The following is a 26,020-nucleotide window of genomic DNA, read 5'->3' on the forward strand; positions in this document are numbered from 1 at the left end:
TCCATTTTTAGATCAAAATCACACACACACACAAACACACACACACGCACACACTAGCCAACTGTTTTACAATTAAAAAAAAAAAAAAAAACAATTGTTTTTTTTAAAAAAAAAGTGTTCCTGTAGCTCAACTGGTAGAGCACTGCGCTAGCAAGCAAGGAAGCACAAGGTTGGGGGTTCGATTCCCCAAGAACACATGATATGTAAAAACTGATAGCCTGAATGCACTGTAAGTCGCTTTGGATAAAAGCGTCTGCTAAATGCATACATTTTCAACAAAATTTTTTTTTTTTTTTTAATAATACTCAGAAATAACAAATAATAGTCACTCTATTATGGAAAGGTACTCTTAAAGTTGTCTAATATTAATACATATTAACTATATTTTGAAAAACATAAATTTTATACATTTGGAATTAAATAGCCCTTTGATGAAAACTATTGTATTTATATTTATGGCCAGCAGCATAGATAATAATGCTTCTTTGGTTTAATTCTGGCACTTTAGAGACCTGAGTCCAAAGTGTGGAAATTCAGTCATTTTCATTGACAAAACAATATTACAAAGCACCAACATTCACTCATATCGTGATGAACGTCTGTCTCGTTTCTTGTTGACAGGCCCTTTCAGAGCAAAGTCTTCATCCTTACATAGTGCACACATCAAACCTTTAATTTTTGCCAAAGTTGAAATATTATAATGATATGTATATTAGAATGGGATAGCTTTCAGATCAGTATTATTCGAAGAAAAACATTGTGAAAATAATGATTTTATTATTACCACTAGAGGTCAGTATGTCAATTTAATGCTCAAGTCGAGGGCTAAAGCCACAGAGAAGCTTTAAAACACAAACAGAAAATACTATCTATGAAAAGATTGTCTAACATGGTTTTCAGATATTAAAGTGTAATATAGTCTTAGCATAGCAGTAACATAATCTACAGAGATGACCTTTGCCATTTTGTTCTCTGCTTCCTTCTGGATTTATAAACAAATACACACACAATGGCTTTGTTAATATATCGATTCATGGAATGCACCAGTTTTACTTCAGTGGGTTTTAATAAATAAAAAAGGAAGACTCTGAAAAGCTGGTAGTGAAACCAGTACCACTACTATTACTATACTACTTTCAATACAGCTAATATAAAACAATAATTAACAATCTTATTATATTATAATATTTTAAGTCCATAGGGTTCCGTTCAGCCTCAGATTTTAGGTTTGGTCTTCAGTTGTTTTTCTTCTGTAGAGAGCTGTATGACAGGAGTTCCCTGTATAGATGACTGGAAGGCCCCCATGTGCTGACAGAAGCCCACTCATCATGACAACTCTGCATCGGGGATGGTTAACGATGATGACGGTGAGGGTCGCACAGAAGGGGGCGAATGTGCACGATTGGCTGGCATCACGGCGAGACAGCGTTTACCTACGGGGAGGCTGACAGCTGTAAGAGAGCACACATTACTGTGAGTGTGCCACTTATGCTCAGAGAACAATGCACTCTTTGTACTTGTGTCCTTAAAGTACATTTAAAAAACCCTGCACTTATCACTGAAATGAAAATAACTGGTTTTCAGTGCAACAGTTATTATTATCAACCTGACTACATTAGTGGTTCTTAATCGGGGGGCAGCGCCTCAAGATGACTTGATATAATTTAAAACAAAGACAAAACAAACATTAAAATAAGCTAAAACAAAAATCAAGACATTTATTACTTCACCAACTCTTAGTTTCTTAGTTTACCCCCTCAACAGCTGTTTTTTCTTAGTACAGAATCCAATTCGATCAGACTTGTAACTTGTCACTCGCTAGTCATTCTTTTAAAAACTGATATCATGCTATGGATGCACCAAATGATTCACTGATTAACCATTAAGAAGAGTTATACTAAATAATAGACAAATATTTTAAACGAAATGAGAAGATATGCGAATTAAAAGTTTGATAGTAAGAGCTTTATGAAAGGCAGCTACTGTGAAAGAAACATTTATATAGATGAAACACTTATTTTGTGTAGTGAAAAGGATACTCAGATTCTGTGTTTTGTACTTAGACAATTGAAAAAGATGCGGAAATGTTTGAAAAAAAGTGCACTTTTGATGATCATTTGTCATATGAGTTTTAAGAGTTTTGAAAATGTAACAGTTGCTGGTGCAAATAGTACCAAATAAAAAAAGTTGTAAATGTAAAAAATATTTAAAGCTCCATGAAATCACATGGAGCCTCCAAATATTATTGTAGATGATAGTGGCCTTCAAAAAGGGTGAGAACCACTGGTTTTGATCAATGAAGGTAATTTTCAAGGGTCAAGCCAAGTAGAAATTCATTTTCATTGGGGAAAAAAAAAATCAATCAATCAAAGGGGTGATGTTGATAAGAAATATATTTAGATTTTTTTCTGTGCAGGAAAATATAGCGAAAAATTAGTTAAGTCCAATTAAAAATGTTATTAAGTTACTTAATTTCAGAGTGTAATCTGTACTTTTTGATTATACAGGAGCATCTCAATAAATCAGAATATCGAGGAAAAGTTCATTTATCTCAAATTTAAATCAATTTGTGAAACTCGTTTATTAAATCAATTCAGTGCACACAGACTGAAGTAGTTTAAGTCTTTGGTTCTTTCAATTGTGATGATTTTGGCTCACATAACAAATTGTGATTCTAATTTATTGAGATGCACCTGTATAATCTATTATTGCACTGTTAGCTTAGCAACATGCTAATGTAAAACCAACCATCAACATTTAACTTACTTGTCACAATCTTTCGCTCTCTTTTTCTCCTTCCTTTTTCTCCCTCTGTTTCTGGGTTTCCATCTACAGCAAAACGAAGAATCATTGTAATTCCACTTTGTGAGTAAGTTTTATAAAAAGTGTTATAACTTGTTACCTGTCTTGTTTTGTTGTAGATTTTTTTGGTCTTGGCATCACAATTTTAGAGAAATCATAGAGCGACAGAGACAAGCGGAGGGATTATTACAAACATATTTCATACTTGATAAATTCAGCAAACAAAACAAATTCTCAACATTTGTGTTTATTTGTATTTAAGACAACAATACAAAGCTGTATTGCAATGGAAAATGTGGTTAGATAAAATTGATCTTTTCCTTACCTACATTCACAGGCTTTGTGCTCGACAAAGGTCATCTCCACATATTCCTGGCCCTGCTCCGCTGGCTTGATCTTTAACAACTAAAAAATTCTTAATATTAATATCAATCCCAAACATGTGCCTGATACAGACAAAACAAAGGCTCCTATATAGACATCACTTAAGTGAAAAAGCATACAAAGTCCAAATAAAGTTCAATATATGAAAGTATGAGCTAGTATTCACAACTATTGGTACCATCTTCTGGGCTACGTTTGAAACACTAAATATTGTTGGCCTTGTCAAAAGAAAAATCCGTACTTGCATGGTGGTGTTAGAAGTGAGCGTAGGGTGACACTCCAGATTCTCATCTCCACAGCAACCAGCGCAGCGGACCAATGGCAGGCAGGCGGGGCTGAAGATGTGCTCCACCTCCCCAGGGTACTCCTGAACCACTTCCACTAGCTTCTCTATGGTGCGGCAGAAGCTTTTCCCCCAGACCTCTTGAAACAGCATCACTGCAACGCAGCACAGAAATACAAGACAATGACCTTTACATGTGTGTATGCATATACTGTACAAATACAAGAAGAAATTCCTTAGTATTTAGAAGCAATCACTGAGCAAACTATGACTGATTAGACATTTTGAGATATGAGTCCATGCTCTGGTTCATCCAACTACAGTTCCCAAAATACCTTTGTGTCCTTATTTCTCAAGACTAATGTATGTATATGAACCATATTTACATATGCAGAAATGTACATATAATACACATTTGATTTACATTGATAGTTTGAGCTACAAAATCTCTGGGAAAAGGCAAAAAGAAAAAACTCTGCAGTGAGTGTGAGCATGCCCTGTTTTTCATTTATCAGGGTTTCTCAAAAGAGAATGTCCTATGGGATCTTGCGAAGAATGGTTCTTTATTACCAATTTTGACTTTTTACTGCCATATTACTCTTGTTATTAATGTTATTTAGAGAGTTATTGTACGTTTCTCACTTACACTTGAAATAAAGAGACTATAAAATATTTATCTGACAGAACATTTGTTTAAAAAAATATCCAAAAGGGCTCTGCTTAATAAATAACACATGGCAAGAAAAGGGACTTTGAAAAAGTTTTAATAGAATGTGTCTTGGTTTTTGTTGTTGTTGTTTTTTTGTTTGTTTGTTTGTTTGTTTTTTTACAGTTCATGCTGTAAAAGTTCAATTTCTCACATGTGTCTGATCCTCATAACAAAGAAAAATATGTAAAACATCCCTGAAATGTTTTTATGTTATGAGGTGATTCTCTTACCTTTAGCAGTGCTGTTTATGTTTACTAAGGAAGAACTCTGCAAAAAAGGGTGTAAAAAGAGAAAGATTATAATATAATCTCTATAAAATATTGAAAAGTATATATATATACTTTATAAGTAAAAAAAACAAACAAAAAAAAAAAACACAGACTTTGCATAGTTGACATCATTCTGATGTCTGGAGAACATTACATTTTTCATCAAATTGCCCCAAAACAGTTTAATCTGCATGTGAAACAACCTAATATACCCATAAAGCAGTGCTTCCCAATCTTTTTTTGTCTTCCAACAGTCCCGTCAAACAGTCCCACCTTTTCACTCACATTGGCATCAAAAGGGATCATGTATCACTTCTTCAACAACCAAGTATCCCCTGGTTGGGAATCACTGACTTAAATGAAAGGGCCTTTAAACAACAGCACTTGCTTGTGGCAAGAAACAATAGTGCATGTGCCATTTTTTTATTGAGCCTATGATAAACAGCATGTTTTTCATTTTCTATAAACCAGAAAAATGCAGGAATCAGTGTGGTTTTACATCAGCACCTCAAGTCAGAAACTGCATTCAATACCTTGAATGGGAGATGGATACATCCACCAATATTGCAGAACTTCATAGTCAATAAACAATGGCCTATATAAATTTGAAAAACTAGAATCATGATTAAGCAATAAAAAGAGTCCTTCTCCGTTTTAATAGCCTTTCACACACTGAAGCAGGTAAATTACTGAAAAATATCTATATATTTTGCACACACAAAAAAATAATGCTCCTGTTCTTTCGTGTGTGTTTTTTTTTTAACCAATAAGAATTTAAAGTTAAAAATTCTAAAATTTCTGACAGCACAGCAAGATATTAAAATCAAAAGATGCAGGTGGAATGAAAACACATACAAGGTCCAAATGAAAAATCTTTAATATACAATGTCTCCCGCTGAGCTTGTGACATTGCATTCTAGGATTGCCTGCATAGGCTGCATACAGTCTTAAATAGCTTATAAGGCATAATAATTTTGCTGCCGACTTTTAAATTATTCTTATGTTGCCTTAAATGTTGTCTAGGTATGCAGCAAGTGTTCAGTGACAGTCAGGGATAAAGGTAGGCCTATCAACACTAGGTTTCTACATTGCAGGACTTTTAGAGACAAGAAGTCAGTCAGTTGGCATCTCCATGCTCCTTTGGAACAGAAGGATTTTGCACATCAACTCAGCTATGTGATGGACCTCACGTAGCACCTCTTTGTCCTTGTGTGTGTTACCAGATGGACTGTGTGAAAGTAAAGTACTCCTAAAGGTTCAATACGGGTCATAAATAGCTGTGAATAGGAATGTTGAGAGAACCTCCCTAATGTTACCACCAGAAACTTCTGTAAACAATATCAATTCTTAAAGGTGCTGTGTGTATTTTGAACAGCATAAGCAACACCAAATGCTATTGGTGTTTTTATGTCTAGCTTCTCAAACTAATAAAATCGGAGAGAGAGTAAAAATAAAATCAATATCAATCTTTTTTTTTTTTTTATAGTTGGATCACAAATAAATCACAAAGCTAATAAACACCACAAATTGTAATAATGTACGCCTACTTCAATTCCTTTCATGCACAGCTATGCCAATTACTATATACTGTTGTATTGTATTATATCTAATGTAATTTGTTTGTGGTCATTTTTCGCTGTTCATTTTAACTTGTCACCATTATTGTGATAAGTGTTGACATCCATCTGTGTCTAATGTTTTAATGGCTCCTCAGTCGATTCATATTATTTTGATGAGACCATGATGTCAGTGCTTTAGGCCAAATGCTTAAATTGCCGACAGGACAGACTGTGCTGGAAAACACTGAAATGTGGGAACATAAAGTTGTGAAATTAACTGACTATGAACACACTGAAGCAACAAAATAGGACAAGTACATGCTAGTCTTACAAAATAAAAGTTATTTTATTGTCTATCTACCTATCTATCTATCTATCTATCTATCTATCTATCTATCTATCTATCTATCTATCTATCTATCTATCTATCTATCTATCTATCCATCCCCAGGTGAAAAAGTAGTACTCTAAAAATATACCAAAAACGTACTTGAAATTCACATAGTATATTTATAGTATAATTGTACTCCTAGCATGCATATTTGAAGTGCATTAAAACTGTATTGAATTGCATTTAAATATATTTTTAAAAAGGATATTAAAAGAATGTTGGTAATAAATATATGCTTAGTTACACTTTTAAGAAATATGTTAATTTTAATCGTACTTAAAGTATATTTTATATTATATAGTAAAATAATACAGCTTTTACAGTGGGTTTAAAGTATATGTATCTTATTTATAACCATATGTACAGTAGACATACTGCAAGATATTTTAAATATTTATGTAATGAACATGCGCTTTCGCCTACTTTTATCTTGCAAAATATTTTTAACATTTTAATATATTCTATATATAAGTATATTAATTCACTCACACATAATAGATTATAGCTGTTAGGGTTATGTTTAGTTTTAGTTCTGTTTTCTTTGTGTTTTCAGTTCACCTGTTTCCCCGTGACCTAGTTTTACTCCTAATCATCATTTCATTGACCTGTGTTTGATTAATTAACTCATTAGTTATTTTGTTTGCTCCCATTCAAATACTCTTAGTTCTCCCCTTAGCCTTTGTCCGTTCTACTTTAAGTTGAGTTGTGTATGTCTTGTGGTTTTTTGAATAAAAATATGATTATTGGTTCTCCAACCATTTGCCTTCATCTACCTTCCTTTGACACAACTGTGACAGAAGAATGGCTCCTTCTGCCTCCCTAACCCCGAAATGCCTGCAGGCCTCCGAGCAGTCAAGCCTGCTGGACATCCAGCACCAGTGCCACCTCGTGAGCGCTTCCCTGATCCCCAGATAAGCCCAGGAAGGGCTCCTGATCCCCAGTTAAGCCCAGGAAGGGCTCCTGATCTCCAGTTAAGCCCAGGAAGGGCTCCTGATCCCCAGTTGAGCCCAGGAAGGGCTCCTGATCTCCAGTTAAGCCCAGAAAGGGCTCCTGATCCCCAGTTAAGCCCAGGAAGGGCTCCTGATCCCCAGTTAAGCCCAGGAAGGGCTCCTGACCCCCAGTTAAGCCCAGGAAGGGCTCCTGATCCCCAGTTGAGTCCAGGAAGGGCTACTGATCCCCAGTTAAGTCCAGGAAGGGCTCCTGATCCCCAGTTAAGCCCAGGAAGGGCTCCTGATCCCCAGTTGAGTCCAGAAAGGGCTCCTGATCCCCAGTTAAACCCAGGAAGGGCTCCTGATCCCCAGTTAAGCCCAGGAAGAGCTCCTGATCCCCAGTTAAGTCCAGGAAGGGCTCCCTATCTCCAGTTAAGCCCAGTATTGACTCCAGCTGCAGAGCTCGCTCCAGAGTCCATTCCAGTGTGTCTCTTGGTGACAATGGACATGGTGCTACCCTCAGGGTTCTTCCATGAGCATCCTTCATCTCCCAAATCTCCTTTGCTTCAGCTGGTCCTGGCCAGCCCTCCTGAGTCTGCTGAGTCTCCATTGCCTCCCCTGGTCCTGTCCAACCCTCCTTCGTCTCCTTCGCCTCCGCTAGTCCCATCCAGCCCTCCATCACCTTTGTTGGTCCTGTCCAGTCCTCACTCATCTCCTGATCACCCAATGTTAGCCAGCCCTTCTCCTCCAGAGCACCCACAAGAGCCCACTCCTCCTGAGTGACTCACAGGATTCCTAGATTTGCCCAAGAAAATTTTGGTGGGGGGCCATAAACCCGACACCAAGCCAGTCAGGGCAATGGAAGATTCGCAATGGCTCCCAATAATCCCTGATCCGCCATGGCCTCCTGAGTCTCCTGATCCGCCATGGTCTCCTGAGTCTCCTGATCCGCCATGGCCTCCTGAGTCTCCTGATCCGCCATGGCCTCCTGAGTCTCCTGATCCACCATGGCCTCCTGAGTCTCCTGATCCGCCATGGCCTCCTAAATCTCCAGATCTGCCATGGCCTCCTGAGTCTCCTGATCCGCCATGGCCTCCTGAGTCTCCTGATCCACCATGGCCTCCTGAGTCTCCTGATCCGCCATGGCCTCCTGAGTCTCCTGATCCGCCATGGTCTCCTGAGTCTCCTGATCCACCATGGCCGCCTGAGTCTCCTGATCCACCATGGCCTCCTGAGTCTCCTGATCCACCATGGCCGCCTGAGTCTCCTGATCCACCATGGCCTCCTGAGTCTCCTGATCCGCCATGGCCTCCTGAGTCTCCTGATCCGCCATGGCCTCCTGAGTCTCCTGATCCGCCATGGCCTCCTGAGTCTCCTGATCCGCCATGGCCTCCTGAGTCTCCTGATCCGCCATGGCCTCCTGAGTCTCCTGATCCGCCATGGCTGCCTGAATCTCCTGATCTGCCCTGGAGGCTCTCCTTGTCTCTACCCTGTTCCAATCCTGCACCAGCCTCCAGGGCGCCCACTCTCCCTCCCCAATGGTACTGTTATGGGTGTGTCTTACGGGAGTGGGGAGTTATGTTAGGGTTATGTTAAGTTTTTGTTCCATTTTCTTTGTGTTTTCAGTTCACCTGTCTCCCAGTGAACTAGTTTTACTCCTGATTACCATTTCATTTACCTGTGTTTGATTAAATAACTCATTAGTTATTTTGTTTGCTCCCCATCAAATACTCTCACTTCTCCCCATAGCTTTTGTCCATTCTACTTTAAGTTGAGTTGTGTATGTCTTGTGTTTTTTTTTAATTAAAATACGATAATGGTTCTGCAACTGTTTCCCTTCATCTACATTACTTTGACACGACCGTAACAATATAAAGGTCTATGAAATATGCAAATGCATTCTTACATTGTACCAACTTATAATCTATTATAAATATAATTTTGTCAACTATACCTTAGTAATAAGCATACTTAAAATCAATATGTTGTTGGGTTTTACTTGTTTGTACTCATAAAAGAATACTAGGTGAATACAATTCAAATACATTTTAATTTCATGCTTTTAAATGCATGATATGAGACATTTATTGTAATAGGCTATTAATTATACTTTCCACAAGCATTTCAATATCGTATCATTATAAGTGTATAATAAATCTATGATATGTGATATATTTACATGTTTATGTTCCTAAATTCAAACAAGCTCAACCTATCAGGTGATGCGCGAAAAACAAACCTCATTGGCTTTTGTGGAAGATCAGGCTGTTGAGGCTCTGAGTGTCATGCTAACTTAAGATTCAGCACTTCTGTTGTAGAGATTATGGGCCTCTTCTAACCTTATGTTCAATGTAACACAGTTACAGTATTGTATGGTGAAGATGACAGACAAGAGGATAAAAACCAACACTCATGTCAAGGCAAGCATGATGACGATTTAGTCCAAGCTTTGAAAGTTAAATCTGTCTGTCTGTCCATCTATCCATTCATTTATTCATTCAGGACTTTAAGTGTCTACTGAACTTCAGGGTTTCCTACAACCAGAAACATCAGGTTTGATAACCGCCAATCATCCAGCATTGAGGATGCAAGGCAGGAAGTTTTGAAAAAAATAGGAAAGCAAACAAAATGGTAACCAAACATTTCAGCAGACTTGTGGCTCCTCTAAAAAATGTGGGTTATGATAGAAACTGAATGCATTACACATGCAAATGAGAAAATATGAGAGGCTGTTTGAGAAAGTGTGCTGGCTCCAGCGATGGAGGATTTCAGTGGTTGTCATGCGCATTACTGACATTGCAAACCGACACGGCAGAAATTATTCTTCTTTTCCTGTTTTCATTAATAATATAACTCCGGAATGGTTAAAGAAGTCAAAACAAATAGTTAAAGGTGCTGTATGTAGGATTGACACCGAGAGGTTGAACTAGGTATTGCAGTCCAAATTCAAAATATTGGAGAGGTTTTTTTTCACCTAGCCCCTCCTCCTCATACTTTAGCACACACAGGTTGACAGTTTGATGGCACCAACAGGAACGAGTGCACTTGACGATTAAAGAAATGAAACACGCTGTGTTTTTCACCAACTGGCAACCCGGGGTACTGAAATACAATTGGGTAAAATGGCAGTGGGCGGGTTTCACAAACCAAAACAGAGACTGACATCCCGGCCCGGAATGAACATTTTCAAAAAAAGAAAAACTGACTGTAGCATTGCTTTTCAGATAAACACGTATGGTAACTTAGCATGTTTTTTCAAATATCTGCAAACATATTATGGTAATTATATGCTTTATTAGAGTCAAAAACTTAAATACAGCACCTTTAAACCTTTTTAATGTTAAAATGCAGAGATAACTATAAGCAATCAGTTCAATGCATAACTCACGCAATCTTTTTCACTCCCAACAGTAATGCTAAGGTCAGCACATCTATGAGAAAGACCTGTCTCTTAAATAATAATCCACAGTGACCTGAAGTCATGCAGAAAGAGTATCCTTACACCCTGTCTTTTCCAATTGATCCGGCAGTGTGGGAGAGGGCTGGCCTGCTTCAACAGGAAGAGTCTGAGTAAACTGAAAAAGAGACTTCAAGCAGACATGAAGTCTATGGGAACATTTACTTCAACATCACAAATTAGAACAAAAAATCTATAAATCTGGTGCCAGGCTGCACGCCTTTATTGGCAAAACTAAGTGAGACAGGGAGGATCACTGAATATTTCAATGATGCGTAATAACCACAAGCTCCTTTATATTTAATAATGAGAACATGATCCTGTGATCATGGTTTCATGCAGGCTGTTGCTTGAGGTTATATTAATTCATTCTTCTATGAACACAATAAAAAGGCACATTCAAAATGAATAAGCAATAAAAAAGTCATTCTCCAGACAACTCTCGCAATTTTCGCAAATAACTAAGCTACCCGACATAAACACAGCACAGTCTAACAGGGCGTCTTTACTGGCTCAGTGCAAATCTGTCAAATCACAGCCTTGCATTACTCCAACAAACATCCAACAAGCATTTTTTTTTTCTCTCCAACAGAAACATTTCACATTCAATTGCTATCCAGCATTCACAACACAATCGTGAGTTACATAATACAAAATAAGATTTAGAAGAAATTGTGTTCTTGAACTATAAGAATTGAAATGGTTTTACAGTAGAGAAACAGTACAGATCTGTTTTAATATCCTGCCTAATATCTTACTACTGCTATCAACATGATGATAATATTGAAATTATTAAATCAGTAATCTCCCTGCATGACCCAAACAGCAATAGATTCTAGTGAGTAAAATCCTGGAGGACACAACACAAACCATATTTGCTTGTTCAAAAACATCTCCACATAAACTTGAAATTGGCCAACCATGGATAATTGTGCTCCTTATTACAGTAAGCCCTGTTGTGGCTATGTAAATGGAAGCAAATTGCGTCCAGATGAGAGATTAAAGGCTACAGAGTTGGATGGCAGTCCCCTGAGTGCCACTGAAGGAAGGACAGATCCATCTTTTCCTGATTGTGATTGCGCCTCGTCCCCTGGGCCATAACCAGGCCTGTACAGGAAAGAGCCAGGGTCCTGTCACCACAACAACTCGCGCTGACTGAGACGTCTGGAAGCGTATGCCTAAATTCGATTTGGCGGGAAACTTTTGGGAGGTGTTGCTGTGTGCATGTTGACTCATGTTTTCTTTAAGTTCTACCGACACAAAAGGTGATGCCTGCGGAGATGAATGGACATGTTTCTTGTAAGTAAAGAGCCCTTTTAAACCAGTTAGAAAGCACAACAATACTCGCACATAGTGCAGATAAATTACAATGCAGAAATGCAATATGCACTGAATGTGCTGTCACTAGAAACATTACTCTCTGGCTAGTTGATCATGAACAGGTGTGGTTAGGGGTTTCTTCCACATGTTTAAAGAGGGAACACTTCGTACTCATCACATAATCTAAGGTGAGCCTAAGCAAGATCAGTTAACAGTGTTTGCTCATGTGTTTACTTTGCCAGCAAGTCCATCAGTGGAGCTTGAATAAATAGCTACTGCTTCACATTATGGAGGCAGAGGAAGGCCGAGCAGACAGATGGTCAGAGTCAAGTATTATTTGGCTGCAAGTGTTGATGGAGAGGAAGCACCTGCGCTGGATGCCGTCCCGAGCCGGCACATAACAGACACGTGTGCTGTCACTCCTGTCACTCTCTGTTGCCTCTCATCCCTTATTTGGCGGGTTTTTCCAGACTTGATTCTTCAGCTTTTTTCTCTGTCATATGTCTTTACGCTATATACTTCTTTGTGCTGTCTGAATCACATCCTCTTTTCTTTTCATCATGATTCTTTTATTGTCTGAGACAACTCTGGAGCAATTGTGATCTTGCCTTTCAAACTTTTGATCTCCATCCTTATTTCATTTAATTCTATATAGAATAAAAGAAAAAAATACATACATACATAAATACATAAATACATACATACATACATACATACATACATACATACATATATATATATATATATATATATATATATATATATATATATATATATATATATATATATAATATATAATTTTTTTTTCTTTTATTTGAATATATTTTCAAATGTAATTTATTCCTGTGATAGCTAAACTGAGTTTTCAGCATGATCCTTCAGAAATCATTCTAAAATGCAGATTTTTTAGCTAAAAATATTGTTTACTATTTAATAAAAATGTAACACATTAAATTATATCATATATTGCAAATATTTAGATCAACTATGCCAAGTTAGTCTGTCTTGGGTTCGAAACTTGGGTTCCTGCATTTTGTACTGAATTCTTTGAGCTGTTTTATAATGCTTCCTTTCTCTCAGATTGCTCGAAGCTTCCATCCACACTGTCTATTCATTTATTTCTGGTTTATGAATCTCAAGCCCATTTACGTGTCTGCCCTCTACATGGAATTTGTATTTTTTGGATCTCAGCAACATCAAAAATCCGTTTAGAGGGAACATTGCCAACAACATCTTCTGGCATAAGATCAGATGACCGAAATATCCAACAAAGCTGGCATGATCCTCCCTTTTAAAAACAGAAAGAGGAAATTCACTCTTACCAGGTAGCTAGAATCTGTGAAATAACACAAGAGCTTTTAATATTCAGCCCCACTGTCCTGTCCAGAGGGACTAAGATCTAACACAAACATAGAACGCCAAACTAAGAATTTACATGAAGGGAGAAAGACAATGTGCATGATACAATGAGGAAGGAAATGAAATATGGCACATCGCATAACCCCCCAAAAAGAAATTATATTAACACTTGGAGGAAAGACTATGGAAGTCCACACTGCAGATGACACCGGAGACAGGAAGGTAAAATAAGACAGGAAACTAAAAAAATAGAATGACGGCAAAATTAGCAATGAATGAATGAAGTTGCACATTTGGTAAAGCAATAAAGTAATCTGTCATGAACTGACTGTGGATGTATGTAACAGCATGACCCAGCTGTTCAGCCCATCACTCAAACTAACTACAAGGCTACAAATACAGACTTATTAAAGAGTCTATAATACTTCTTAACTTTGATCAAATCAGAAGTATGCAAAACAGACATTTTAGACGAAGCTATGAAACAAATTTAAGTTATTAAAACCTTGTAGGAACATTGTTTTGAAATGTTTCTAAAATTTTGAAAGATTTTTGCAATCTTGTTGTGGTTATAATGTTAAAAAAATACAACTATTTCACCCAAACTATAATAATATGTTTATTTTTGAATGTTTATTTCAAATGTTTCTAAGAACATTTTCTTTCAACATTCTAAGAACACTGATCAAGTAAACACAAATATTATGGGATTGTTCCAAGAATGTTGTTCTAAAAATGTTTTGTCTTAGCGTTATGAAAACATATATCAAAGTTATAAGAACGTACATAAACATTACTTTAAGAATGTTTGTCCTAATATTTATAAACTCTTAAAAAAAACATTTAGATGTTTTCAGGATGTTTTCTGTTAGTTTGGGAAATACCGGCAAAATATAAGAACGTTACACTTAAAACAGGCAAATAAAAGAACAGCAATGCGCTATGGATGTGGAGTTTCTAATTTTCACATCTTAAATTAATTTCAGTGTTTTGTTTCTAATAAACACACTGTTTAAGTGTTTGGGGTCGGAAAAAGTTTGTAATGTTTTTTAAAGTCTCTTCTGCACATCAGAGCAAAATGTATTAACGTAAAAAACAGTAATAGTGTAAAATATATATTTTTTTTAAATAACTGTTTTCAATGTTAATTTATTTTAAAATGTAATTTTTTCCTGCGATGGCAAAAGGTGAATTTTCAGCATCATTACTTTAGTCTTCAGTGTCGCGATTCTTTGAAAATCATTCTAACATGCTGATCTGCTGCTCAAGTAACATTTCTCATAATTGTTGAAATTATTTCTTATTATCATTGTTGACCATACACACAAACAAAACACAGACACACACATACACAAAACTCGGAAATAAACTATTAGATTATGTATTGTAAACTTGTGTCATGACTCATGTACAACTTGTGAATATGTGATTTATAATGCCTGCCACATTGCATTGTATATTACACCAAACAATCAATTATTATTTATTTATCTGACACTTTCATATTCAGAGCTTTTACAGTTCCACTAGTACAACATGACTAAGCTCCTTGAACAACATGCTGATGGTGCAGTAGCTTATATATCAAATCAGTTGGGTTACCAGCCTAGATTTTACCACTTAACCATACCACTGACATTAAAGCTCAACCACCCACTGACTTTTCAGTTACAGGATATTTCTTTTTTAGAAAAGCACCAACATAAACCAAAATAAAAAGTTTGTGTTTTTACGTCAAATACAAATGATGTTAAAAAAAGGTTAGGTAGCCCTTTAAACCTCAGTTGCCATTACAGACACATCATCACGGGTGACACGTAAGCTTATGCTCAGGACAGCATATACAACAATGACACATGGAAGAATTTCTCCCAGTGCCTGACTCAACATATTTCTGGAATGCTCCTCCCGGCACGAGAGGGCAGGAGAAGACATTTATAAATGCTCTTCACAACCACATGGACAATATTTATTTTCTCATTCTGTTTGCCTTTCTCCAGAGATGGCTAACAGTGGCAGAGCAGATGAGACAAAAAGGACGGGCGAGACAGACAGCATAAAGGAGACATCTCTCCCTTGAGAAGAAGAAAAAAAAACTAATGGGAGGGAGCTCATATTATTCAGCACATACTCTGTCTTAGTCCATTGGGAACTGCATTTCATTCAACCCAGGGGCAAAAGGTGATCCGAATGCATAGCACTGCACCGGTTAACACTAGGTGGCCAGTCTAGAAGCCAATAAGGGCCAAAATAGCTTCAGCTGGCACTAAATGGTGTGCTAAACCCTTGGCCTTACCCAAGCGAGACAGCACCCTTGCGCGTGTGCATTGGTTAATTAAAATTCACAAACTGAAGAGTAATGCTTTATATTTTTGCACTGGAAGAGTGCAGCTGGAATACTGGAATAAGAGCGTGTCTTTGTAGGTCCATCGAATGATCTTCTCATTTTTTCCATCAACGCAGCTTGCACATAAGTAAACCATTTAAAGGGGAATTCACGCTTGATCCGTTGAATGTAATGTATGTATTAAAGACAAGCTCTCTTCGTGGAGGTTTTTAAGACTATAATGTAAAGCATCTGTGCATTTTGGCACTAGGTTGTCTCCAAATAACAATTTAAAATTGAAAAAAAAGTGCTTTATTTAATAGCACCGTTTGACTGGCCACAAAAATGTTGTGTTCCTCAGTGCTCAAGAGGGCCATATGTGTTATTGTGCAACCATCTATAAGATCAGCAAAATTCTCTTCAAAATAGGGGTGTCGTAATCAGTGTTGGGAAGTATATGTACATATATATATATATATATATATATATATATATATATATATATATATATGTGTGTGTGTGTGTGTGTGTGTGTGTGTGTGTGTGTGTGTGTGTGTGTGTGTACCGGTATTATGTAATTTAATTACAAAATAAATGTCATTGTAATCAGTTACAGTTACTGGAAAAAAATGTGTAAATAAATTACAGTTTCTGAAAATGTTAATGATTACAAAGGGGGTTACATCAGAATATGTTCACACACACACATAGACACTTTATATTTGGTTTTATGTATAAGCTTTATTTATTTTTTTATTTTTTTTATTTTTTCAAGGCATTGTTAGATGCCAGTGTTTCCTGTCAGATTTGTTTCAATTTTGAAAAGGAATCAAAGGTAATCAGTTACATTACTTAATAAAATAATTATTAAGTTTTATTTTTAATATATTTTAAATAGGGTAAATTGTAATTTGAATCTATTGCATTTCCAGAGTGACCTTCCCAACACTGGTCTTCCCAAGTACTTCATACTTCCCTGGAAAGAGTAGGCCCTGAATGCTCATAAAACAGAAGTCAAAAAGTACCCAGATGACCTACTACTTGCTACAGATTCTGAAGTGTATATCCAGTGGACACTTTACAATCCCATGAGGCCCTAAAACTTTTGTCACCGAAATGCCAGGACCAAACAAATACACTTGCACAACTATGTTGCTGCTCATGAGAAATAAACTCTATCCACTGTTCCCTTAACACTGGGTTCTTTGGGAGGCTGAACAAGGTTATCTTTCCCTCACAACCAAAAACCCACTTCTTTGGTGACTGTTGATTTTGTGGTCTAAAAACAAAAGGACAAATCCTTCTCGAGCAAGTCCTGTGCTGCACTGCTGACGACTTCCATCATATAGGGTCATATTTGAAAAAAAAAAAAAAAAATTATAATAATAACAAATTCCCGAAACTTAAACGAACCTTGAAGGAGTGTATTTGGCACGGAAAAACTCATACGTCCAAAAATGTTTTTGAAATTTGTCCATGTTTAGCAAAAGAATCCAAGTCTTTAACAGTGTAAGTCAGAATGCATGAAATAGCATTAGACCTTCCCTTTAAATAAGACGTTGTTTTCCAACTAAATTAGTTTATTCGGTGTAGGGAACTACTGATCTAAGTGCCACTCCAACACAGTAGATGGTGGACACTTCATGTTGCACCTTAAGGCTGGTTGCCATCCATCATCAACCAGAAAAAAGATGCAGATGTCAGAGGAGATGATAGACAAAAAAAAAGTTTATTTATTTATTTTTGTGTATTTGTATTTTAAGTGTGCTTCAATGGCCAAATATCAGAAACCCCAAAATAAAGTTTGAGATTAATTGATTGAGACAAATTAAATTGCAAGGAATTGCAAGATTATTGTAATTGTGGGTTTTTTTGGTCACGGTAACTGTGTAATAAAAATCTGATGTTTTGACAGATCATAAAGATTATCGCTTATGCAAATACTGTACCTGCTAGCACCCTTTGTTGTAATATGAAAACAACCTTTTGTCGATAGGGGCGCAATTGTAGTATACGCTCTGATGGGTTGTATTTCAGGGATTTGGACAAACGACCTATACAAGCGTATTGGTTGGAGGACAGGTTGCATTTTTTAATTGCAGGATGACACATTATGTAATGCAACATAGCATGATGAAATCAAATTTACGTGGTTAAAATTATTGCAGCTATATACTTATGTATAATAATATGTATAACCATACTGAAGAGTTATATGCTGTGTCTAGTATTTTAACCTCTGTCACTAAAACACTAGATTCCCTGACAGAGTTCACTTAAGTTTAAAGAAACCATCTGCAAGCTAATTATCCAACTTTGGAAATGATACAGCAACTCCCTTCCTTACACAAGTGATCATTACAAAACTGCTTCATACAGATCCCCCTGAAATCAGGAGCGAGATTCAAAGAAGGAATATATTATATAAAAGCACAAAAAAATAAAAATAAAAAATAAAAATTCAAGGTCTCAAGGAAGGTGAAAAGTACTGTTAATTTTGTTACACCTTTTGTCCAGAAGCTCTTAAAAAGTACTCTTAAATTTCATCAAGTTATCAGTCATTAAAGTTGTATGTGAGCAAACAATATAATCATTATTTTAAACCCTTGTCGAGGTCAAATTTTATGATATTTTAAAGGACTTATTAATTTTTTGACTTTATGCCCACAAAAAAATACAAACATTAATTTTAATAACAATATTATTACAGTTACAAATAATAATACCATTAAAATACTTATCATGAAACAGCTGCATTCAATGAATAATAGATCCACAAGAAATGGTGTCATGTCATTGAACCATTAACAGAATGAATGCTACTTTGTTGAGCATTTACATTGAAAGATTGCCATTGATATTTATAGAGGAAGTACTCATCTGAACCTTTTCTTTCAAATAATCACCAGCATCAGTAACAGCAGGTGCTTGCCAACTTCTTGTAACTCCTGAAATAAAATAAATCTAAGTTTGGCTGCGAGCACAAGAAAGAGACAAGAGGAGACAGAAGCCAACTCTGACGCACACACACCTGGTCTATGGCCAGTGATATGACAGATGCTATGTGTTTTTTGGTAAAAGTGAATGGAGGCGTAAGTCATTTGTGGCCTCCGGAAGAAGTGTGTGGTTTTTGGTTTTACTGCGCCCGATAAACCTTGTTCTGACCTGCCAGAAGCAGGATTAATATTGAATGAAAAATGAACATATTTACATTATTTTAATGTCCGTCTGTTCTTTTTAAGCATCTGCGAGTAGAGAATAGTAGATTTGCAGCAAACCATTATCCCAGAAAAAAATTGTGTGTGAGGTTTTATATAGTCAGCTGAAAGAGGATATGAATGATAAAAACTGTCAAACTTGAGTTCGAGAGTCGAAACCCTTCCTCAAATGATCTGTAGTGGTCTAACTAACACTGTTTGGCTACAGCTGATTTACAGGTGCATAGATTGTGACATATCTAAGCCCATTAGTGAACACAATGAAAATGTTCAAAGCATGCTAATTTATGTTATAGAGGAAAAGATACGAATATTGAGGTGGACGCTCATGCCAAAGCTCAAGTTAGCCATCTCACATAACATGAGGTGCGAGACTTTACCTTGAGCTGTGGGACAATGATCTTCTTATTCAACATTTTGACATTTCATTGTGAATAGTTTAAATGGATATGGACAGTATGTCATTTTAGTTTATATCTTGGAGTAGTTAAAAGCACATGCTTGTTCATATATGAGACTAACTTTGACATACTCACATTGCCTAATTGGTCTCTCATTAGACAAGAGTAGAAGGCATATAAAGATAGACTCTGACTGTCTGCTGATTCTGGCATTGGTTCATCAATAGTGAGTAAGGGGAACTGTGTCACACATGCCTGTGGGATCAAGGGAGTGATGCAGCTCGTCACGTTTCGTTTCATGACTCGACACTTTCTCTTGGATCAAAAAGGGATCAAGTTATAGAGAGTGTTATAAAAACAGCCGTCTGGAGGCTTTACTGGAAAGTCAAAAGTAAACTGATTCCATTCATTCAGCCAGGTCTGACTGTGAACTGCACGTAGTCACGCTCAAATCCTAATCAATCTATTTTATTTTATTTATTTATTTTATTTTATTTTTTTTACAGATCTCTATTCTGAACACGTTAGCTAACAGCAACTTTCAAGAACGTTTTAAACATACAGGCTTTTACACAACGGGTCATTACGGGACATCAACACTGGACGCGTTCTTATGTTCAAATGCAGAGCAATTGCATTGCTTTAAAGTAAAATAATTACTTTTAATCTGTCACGATTCTTTAAAAACTCCAAGCCTAGAAAGGCGATAGAGCTATAACGCTAGGATCAAGTCGTCGCGTTCCGTGGTTTAAAACAGCGTTCTCCTTTTGTAGCGTAGAATCATTACGTGGGGTATCATTTCTGCAGGTTACCTGTGAAAAAGGACGGCCCTTATGCTCACCTGTGCAGGTAAAAGGCTCAACTGGACCGCGACGAGTTGTAACAGTGATGTCAAATAGCCCATCTCGAATGCCAAGGCAAGTCTAAGCGTAGAAAAAAATCCAAACAGTCCATCCACCATAAATCTTAACCATAAATCCCACAGAACGGTTCTAGGTGGCCAGTTCGTGTCTTGCTTGTCCGTAGTAAAGTGTGCGTTGCTTTCTCCAAGCTACCAAATACAATTAAGCAATCCGGTAAAAGTGCTAAACATCCTATCCGCGATGTTTTTATCTTACTGTTTTCCTAAAAGGTCAGTGGTGACAGGTCACTTAATTGAATCCAATACATGGAAGATGCACGCGAATACCACCTGTGAAATGTTTAAAATAGTTCCTTCTGGAGTAAACAGTGTTTGGAGGTTTTTATCTTCTTCACGCGCAACTAATCCGCCGTCTGTTTTCTAGTGCAAGATTCGTGCTCGCGCATTTCCCAAATCGAGTGGCACACTTCCATATGAGCGCCTTGACTACCTTTCAACAAGTTGATCACTTAAATCTCCTCCTCCTGAAGCCTTTCTCGTGCTCATACTGTCCTCCCACTGCCCTCCCCTCCGTGAACTCACATCTCACATTTTATTTCGCTTTTCTCACTGATTCAGTCAAAAAAAAGTGGTGACCTACAACCGTTATACTGAGGACTTATTTCTACCTGGTCTGATCTTTTTACCTGTGTGGTAACATCTAAACGTTATTCACAAATTATTTTAAGCCCATTCTTTCAGTATTTTAATCCTTTATAATTATTTTAAAATCTCAAATTGTATATATATCTCATTACATATATTGTATGAAATCTTTTCAACGAGATCTAATTTGTTAACAATAGTTAATGCATCAACACAAACTTACAAGGAGCAAAATATTTTACCCACTTATTAACCTTTGTTATTGATGGTTAATAAACATGTTAAATTTCATGTTCACAGTGCATTAACTAATGTTAATAGATCTCCAAATGGTTTAGTAAATGTTGAGATTAACATTATATAAGATTAATAAATTGTATGTTAAATGTTAACTCAAGTTAAATACAGTACATTTGTAAGACAAAGTGTTACAAAACACATGAATGAAGCATCATTATTTTTTCAAAACAATGTAGGCGAACTCTTCTCAATTTTGAGAAAGTTGCACATTTACTCTACAAACAGAAGATAACAGTAAATATGCTGCATATACATTTGTATAAATAAGTTGCAGTTATAAAACTGTAATAATATTCATGAAATTATAATTTGATTTTTATAAAACAATAAAAGAGCATATTGCACAAAATTCCATTATTATCCTTCATGTTTTCTAATCTCTCCAGCCATAAAGCGCTTGAATGTGACAGCCATTCTTCCAGCAAACAGATGAAGGCACCAATATTCCACAATCCAGAGGTACACCTTCGTCAATTCCTTGAATTCATGTTGTCATAAATAAATAAAGGGGACAATTACATAAAAACCTATGGTGGTTTAATTGCAACATTGCACCCTCGGTGTTTAAAAAGATTTGCATTTCCCATTTCAGTCTCTTCTCTTCATGCTGGTACTTCCATGCTACAGGGTTGGCATTTATCACTTCTTAAGACGACACAAAACTATGCATATTGATGTTGGTCCATTCAGCTATGGTTTTTGTGGTCAAAAGTTTCAAAATTCATCTAGTGTTCTGAGCAAAGCTCTATGGAGTCCAACAGTCAGTCAGTCGGACCAGAAAAAGCACATGCTCAGAATAGACACCCTGAGAAACAAACAAATTCTTTCGCTGAGTACACTGTAGTATCATGAAGTCAACAGGGAAGCACACTCATAAGAAGACATGTGAGACTGTATTATTGCAATAAATCAGATTATGCATGGATGCATGCTGTTTTATGTTCTGTGTATTAATGTGTGGTTTAGAGCTGTGGTATGGGTTGAGCTGTAAGGATTCTTTCCTTACTCACACAATGTTTGTATACAAGTATGTGTTATGTGTTTGCAGTAGCGCTGGAATGCACAGGCTGGAGATTCTTCAGTTTCACTGAATACTTCACGCCATGTTGACTGACAGGGCCTCTATGTGCTATTGTAAAGAGCACGCGTTGGTGGATGGTGTCAGCAAACATAGTGCGTTCCCCCACCTCAGATCACTCCCCATTCTCACAGCACTTTCTCTTTAGCGCCTACCAAATCGAGGAAGTCAGCGAGCTTTCAGCCTGGTAAGGCTTTGAAAAAAATTATGCTATTTAACATATTTCAACATGACCATCATATTGAGTAGTGCCTGTATGTTTTAGTTTAGTTTTAGTGCTTACTAAGGTATGGAATACTTACGAAACTGATGGAATCGTAGTATGTTTGTAATCAAAAGAGCATATGATATTCTAGCACTTATGTGGCTTTGATGTATTTGCCTGTTTTAACGGTCTTCCAGGTGAAAATCCAAATCTAACTTAGAAAAGTAATAACTCAAAAAGCTGCACAATTTGAGGCATCATTAATGTTGTGCATTAAGAACAAATGAGTTTACCCAAATATGAAAATTGTGTCATCGTTTGTTAAACTTCATGTTGTTCCAGACACTTTAAATTAAGATATTTGTAATGAAACTTAAAAGAGCATATATATTTTTTGAATCCTCTCGATTGGAAGAGACAACAAGCAGGCACAGTCTATCAAATAATGGGCTCATGAACATCAGCTCTCACATTTCTGTTATTATCAGAAGTGTTTCAAGAAGTGATCTCGGCATAATGGATGGGCTGGGATGACTGTACATTCCCCTCGAATCTTCATGTTCTCCGATTGTAAAGGAGAATACACAATCTACATTAAAGTTATCCATTCATCATTGTTTAGAAGGTCTGATTTCTGAGGAAGGTTCATTTTACACATGAGAACACTAATCTGAGCTGACAAGATGAAATTAGCGGATATCATGAAGCTTAAAGGTATTTGCCAGTCTCCATAACTGCAGTGTGTCATTACCGTAAACCATCTGGCCAGCTCCTCACCCAGATGTTACATGAATCAACTTCCTGCAATTGCCCGATCTCAGTTATGTACACATCTGCACTCCGTCCCTCCACCTGTTGTTTCTGACGTATTCACTAATAGGAGATCAGGCAGCCCTGGAAGTGGTCCTGTCTTCAGAAAAATCCCCTTTGCATTGTTGCTAAAAATGGGTTTGATGTTATGCTATGATTTCCTTATTGTATTATAGTCTTCCTATTTTCAAGACTAAGGTGACGGTTTCCCTCACATGTCTTAAAGGCCGACAGGTGTTGAACAGTTTCCTCAGGCATTCCACTCTATTGTATGGGCTTGTGATTTTTGTGTTCATTTAGGAAGTCCCCCTCAACACGTGCAAAGTGTCTGACGTGCTGTTATTGTCTGACAATGATGTGTCACATGGCATTAGATTTGTTTACACAACATCTTTTAGGTGCTCATTAGTCATTTGCTACTGTTTTTGACACCTTTTGTCATTTCCTTGAAATCTTTATTTTAGTTTTATTGAGTATCTCAAGTAAATACAGAAGGTTATGGATTAAGTGAACGTGAACAGGTGGGTGAAAACTGAACATGTGTCAGTATTTCATGCATGCCTTCGTCTTAAAAAGACAGCATTCCAAATTAAATACCTATCCGTCGTTAATTTTAACCAACAAAATATGTTAACTTAATGTATACATGTAAAGTAAAACCTACTGTATCTGAAAAAATTTGTTTAATTTTTGTATCTCTATTGTACTTGTCTCTTATTGGGCTTCTTAAAAAAAAAAAAAAAAAAACCTAGACTTAAACTATGAAAGACTCAAATGACTAAAATGTGACTAAGACTATTAAGCATTTTTGTCTCAAGATAAAGACTAAGACTAAATCAAACATACAAAAACATTGTGGTCTTAAAGACTTCTGCTCTCCTGGATCAGCACTGTTTATTATTGCAGTACAATAATATTTCTTCTCTCTGCTAATAAGTTTATTCTTCCCCAGGGTGAAATGCATGCTTTATAAATACATCTACAACCACACACACACACACACAGACACACACACACACACACACACTCACACATATTCTGGCTAAAAAACAACATATGCTCAAAACAGTACGAGGCATGCTGCCAGTTATTATTTAAAAAAAAAAAGTAATCTTTAAAGTTCATAAAAAATAAAACATGCATGTACAGTTTAAATGCATGTTAAGGGTTTCAAATTCAGAAATGTGAAGCTCATATTTTTGACTCCCATTATTGCATTAATGTAAATGAGAATACATTTTAAGTAAACAAATAATTTCAAAATATTTTTTGTTTAACCCCAAATACCCCTTCCCCCTTTTGACATATTTGTACTTTGTGGTACTACAATGTTGTTATTTCCTGTGAGGGCTTGTTGTCCACTTTAAACCTTATGATATAATTTTTCTTCTGCATGACGAAACCCAAAGAAATTCAGTCTCTCCTCACAGGAAGTTGGTCTAATTATTCCACGAACACTTAGGTTAATCTTTATCAACACAATGTAAGGTTAAGGGAGGGCTGTCAGACTGAGAGCCTCAGCGTGTCCCATTACAAGAGTTTGAAGTAGGACATGCCAGAGGCGAATGCAAGGTGAAATCCATCCGCTGGAGTTGTGTTTATATGAACTGCTGCCAAGCTAAATTATTTATTTCAAGATTATTTTTGCATAGGGAAAGACAACTACCTAAATAGTTATTACCACTGTCTTCTAGTTGTGGAACAAGAATGGGGGCGGGTGGGGGGTTGGAGATGGGGGAGCTGGCGATCTGTCGCGGGTCGAAGGGAAAAAATGCAAAACTGAAGGGAAAGGAGGGGTGTATAGGATAATGGGTTTAGGGCTGTGGAAAGTTAATATCTTAAAACAATACACAGCGCAACCGGACGTTGAGAATTTGGCAGCGGCGTAACTCCTCACCTTGGCTGATCTGGCTATTAACAGAGATAAGAGCTCCAGGGCCGCTGTGCACTTGCTGAAACACTGGATTTGATTTCCTCTGATATTGCCTGTTTGTTGTTCTACTTTTGTCTCATAATGGACTGGTCTGGTGAAATATGTTCTAGAGGGCTGGTAAAGAGGCCTGGTCCCAGATGGATGTGCACCCTCGGGGAACCACAGTTAAAGACCACCTCTGTAGAACAAGAACTTGCTTTTGGCATGGAACATGGTGGGAGGCTCGGTTTTGGAACTGATGTAGAAATGAGTACAGAGATTAATGTTTTTACTTGATCCTATTAGTTATATCAAGAAATCCAGAGCACAACTTGACTGGGTGTTTAGCTCATTAGCAGGCCGGAATTGGCTGGAATTCCAGAACTGAAATGCCAGAGCTGAATGTTCTACACATCTTCTGCCTTTTACATGTGTGTTATTATGAAATAATAACACATTTTATTGCATTTAAATCTTTTCTCCATTCATAATTCCACAGATTGTGCCTGCCACCAGCATGTCTCTTAACATATGTCAGTTGGACATCTCAGTTGCATCGCCCTGAATCTGATGTTTGATTTTCCATGACCGTTTCCCTCACATTGTATAAACAAATAAACAGAGAAGCTCCAGGATGGCGCGAGCAGGATTGTGAGAACGGAGAGACCTGACCTGTCTCTTAGAGACATAAAGGTTACAAATGTTTGGTTGTACAAACCCAGCCTCTCTGTGTTTGCTGAAACTTGTATAATTTTCCTGACTAGGGTTGAGTATCGAAAATTGTTTCCAATTCCAGAATCA

At 36.9% G+C, this 26,020-nt stretch overlaps 1 protein-coding gene across 2 annotated transcripts; it reads right to left on the reverse strand.

Annotated features, from left to right (window-relative positions):
* Positions 1-346: 346 nt before the first annotated feature.
* On the reverse strand, positions 347-20,761 carry LOC113060531 (placenta growth factor-like). 2 transcript variants are annotated; one of them, XM_026229518.1, is made up of 7 exons: positions 20,249-20,761; positions 4,409-4,445; positions 3,428-3,624; positions 3,128-3,207; positions 2,903-2,932; positions 2,767-2,829; positions 347-1,451 (listed from the first exon to the last, which is right to left on the reverse strand). In XM_026229518.1, exons 1-7 carry the CDS (start codon positions 20,366-20,368, stop codon positions 1,430-1,432), a joined length of 549 nt encoding a protein of 182 aa, XP_026085303.1. In that variant the 5' UTR covers positions 20,369-20,761; the 3' UTR covers positions 347-1,429. The 2 variants fall into 2 exon arrangements, with proteins under 2 accessions (XP_026085303.1, XP_026085301.1); XM_026229516.1 differs by having other exon boundaries at positions 350-1,451; positions 3,132-3,207.
* Positions 20,762-26,020: the final 5,259 nt, after the last annotated feature.

The sequence above is a fragment of the Carassius auratus genome, chromosome 42, assembly GCF_003368295.1.
Source record: "Carassius auratus strain Wakin chromosome 42, ASM336829v1, whole genome shotgun sequence".
Lineage (NCBI taxonomy): Eukaryota > Metazoa > Chordata > Actinopteri > Cypriniformes > Cyprinidae > Carassius > Carassius auratus.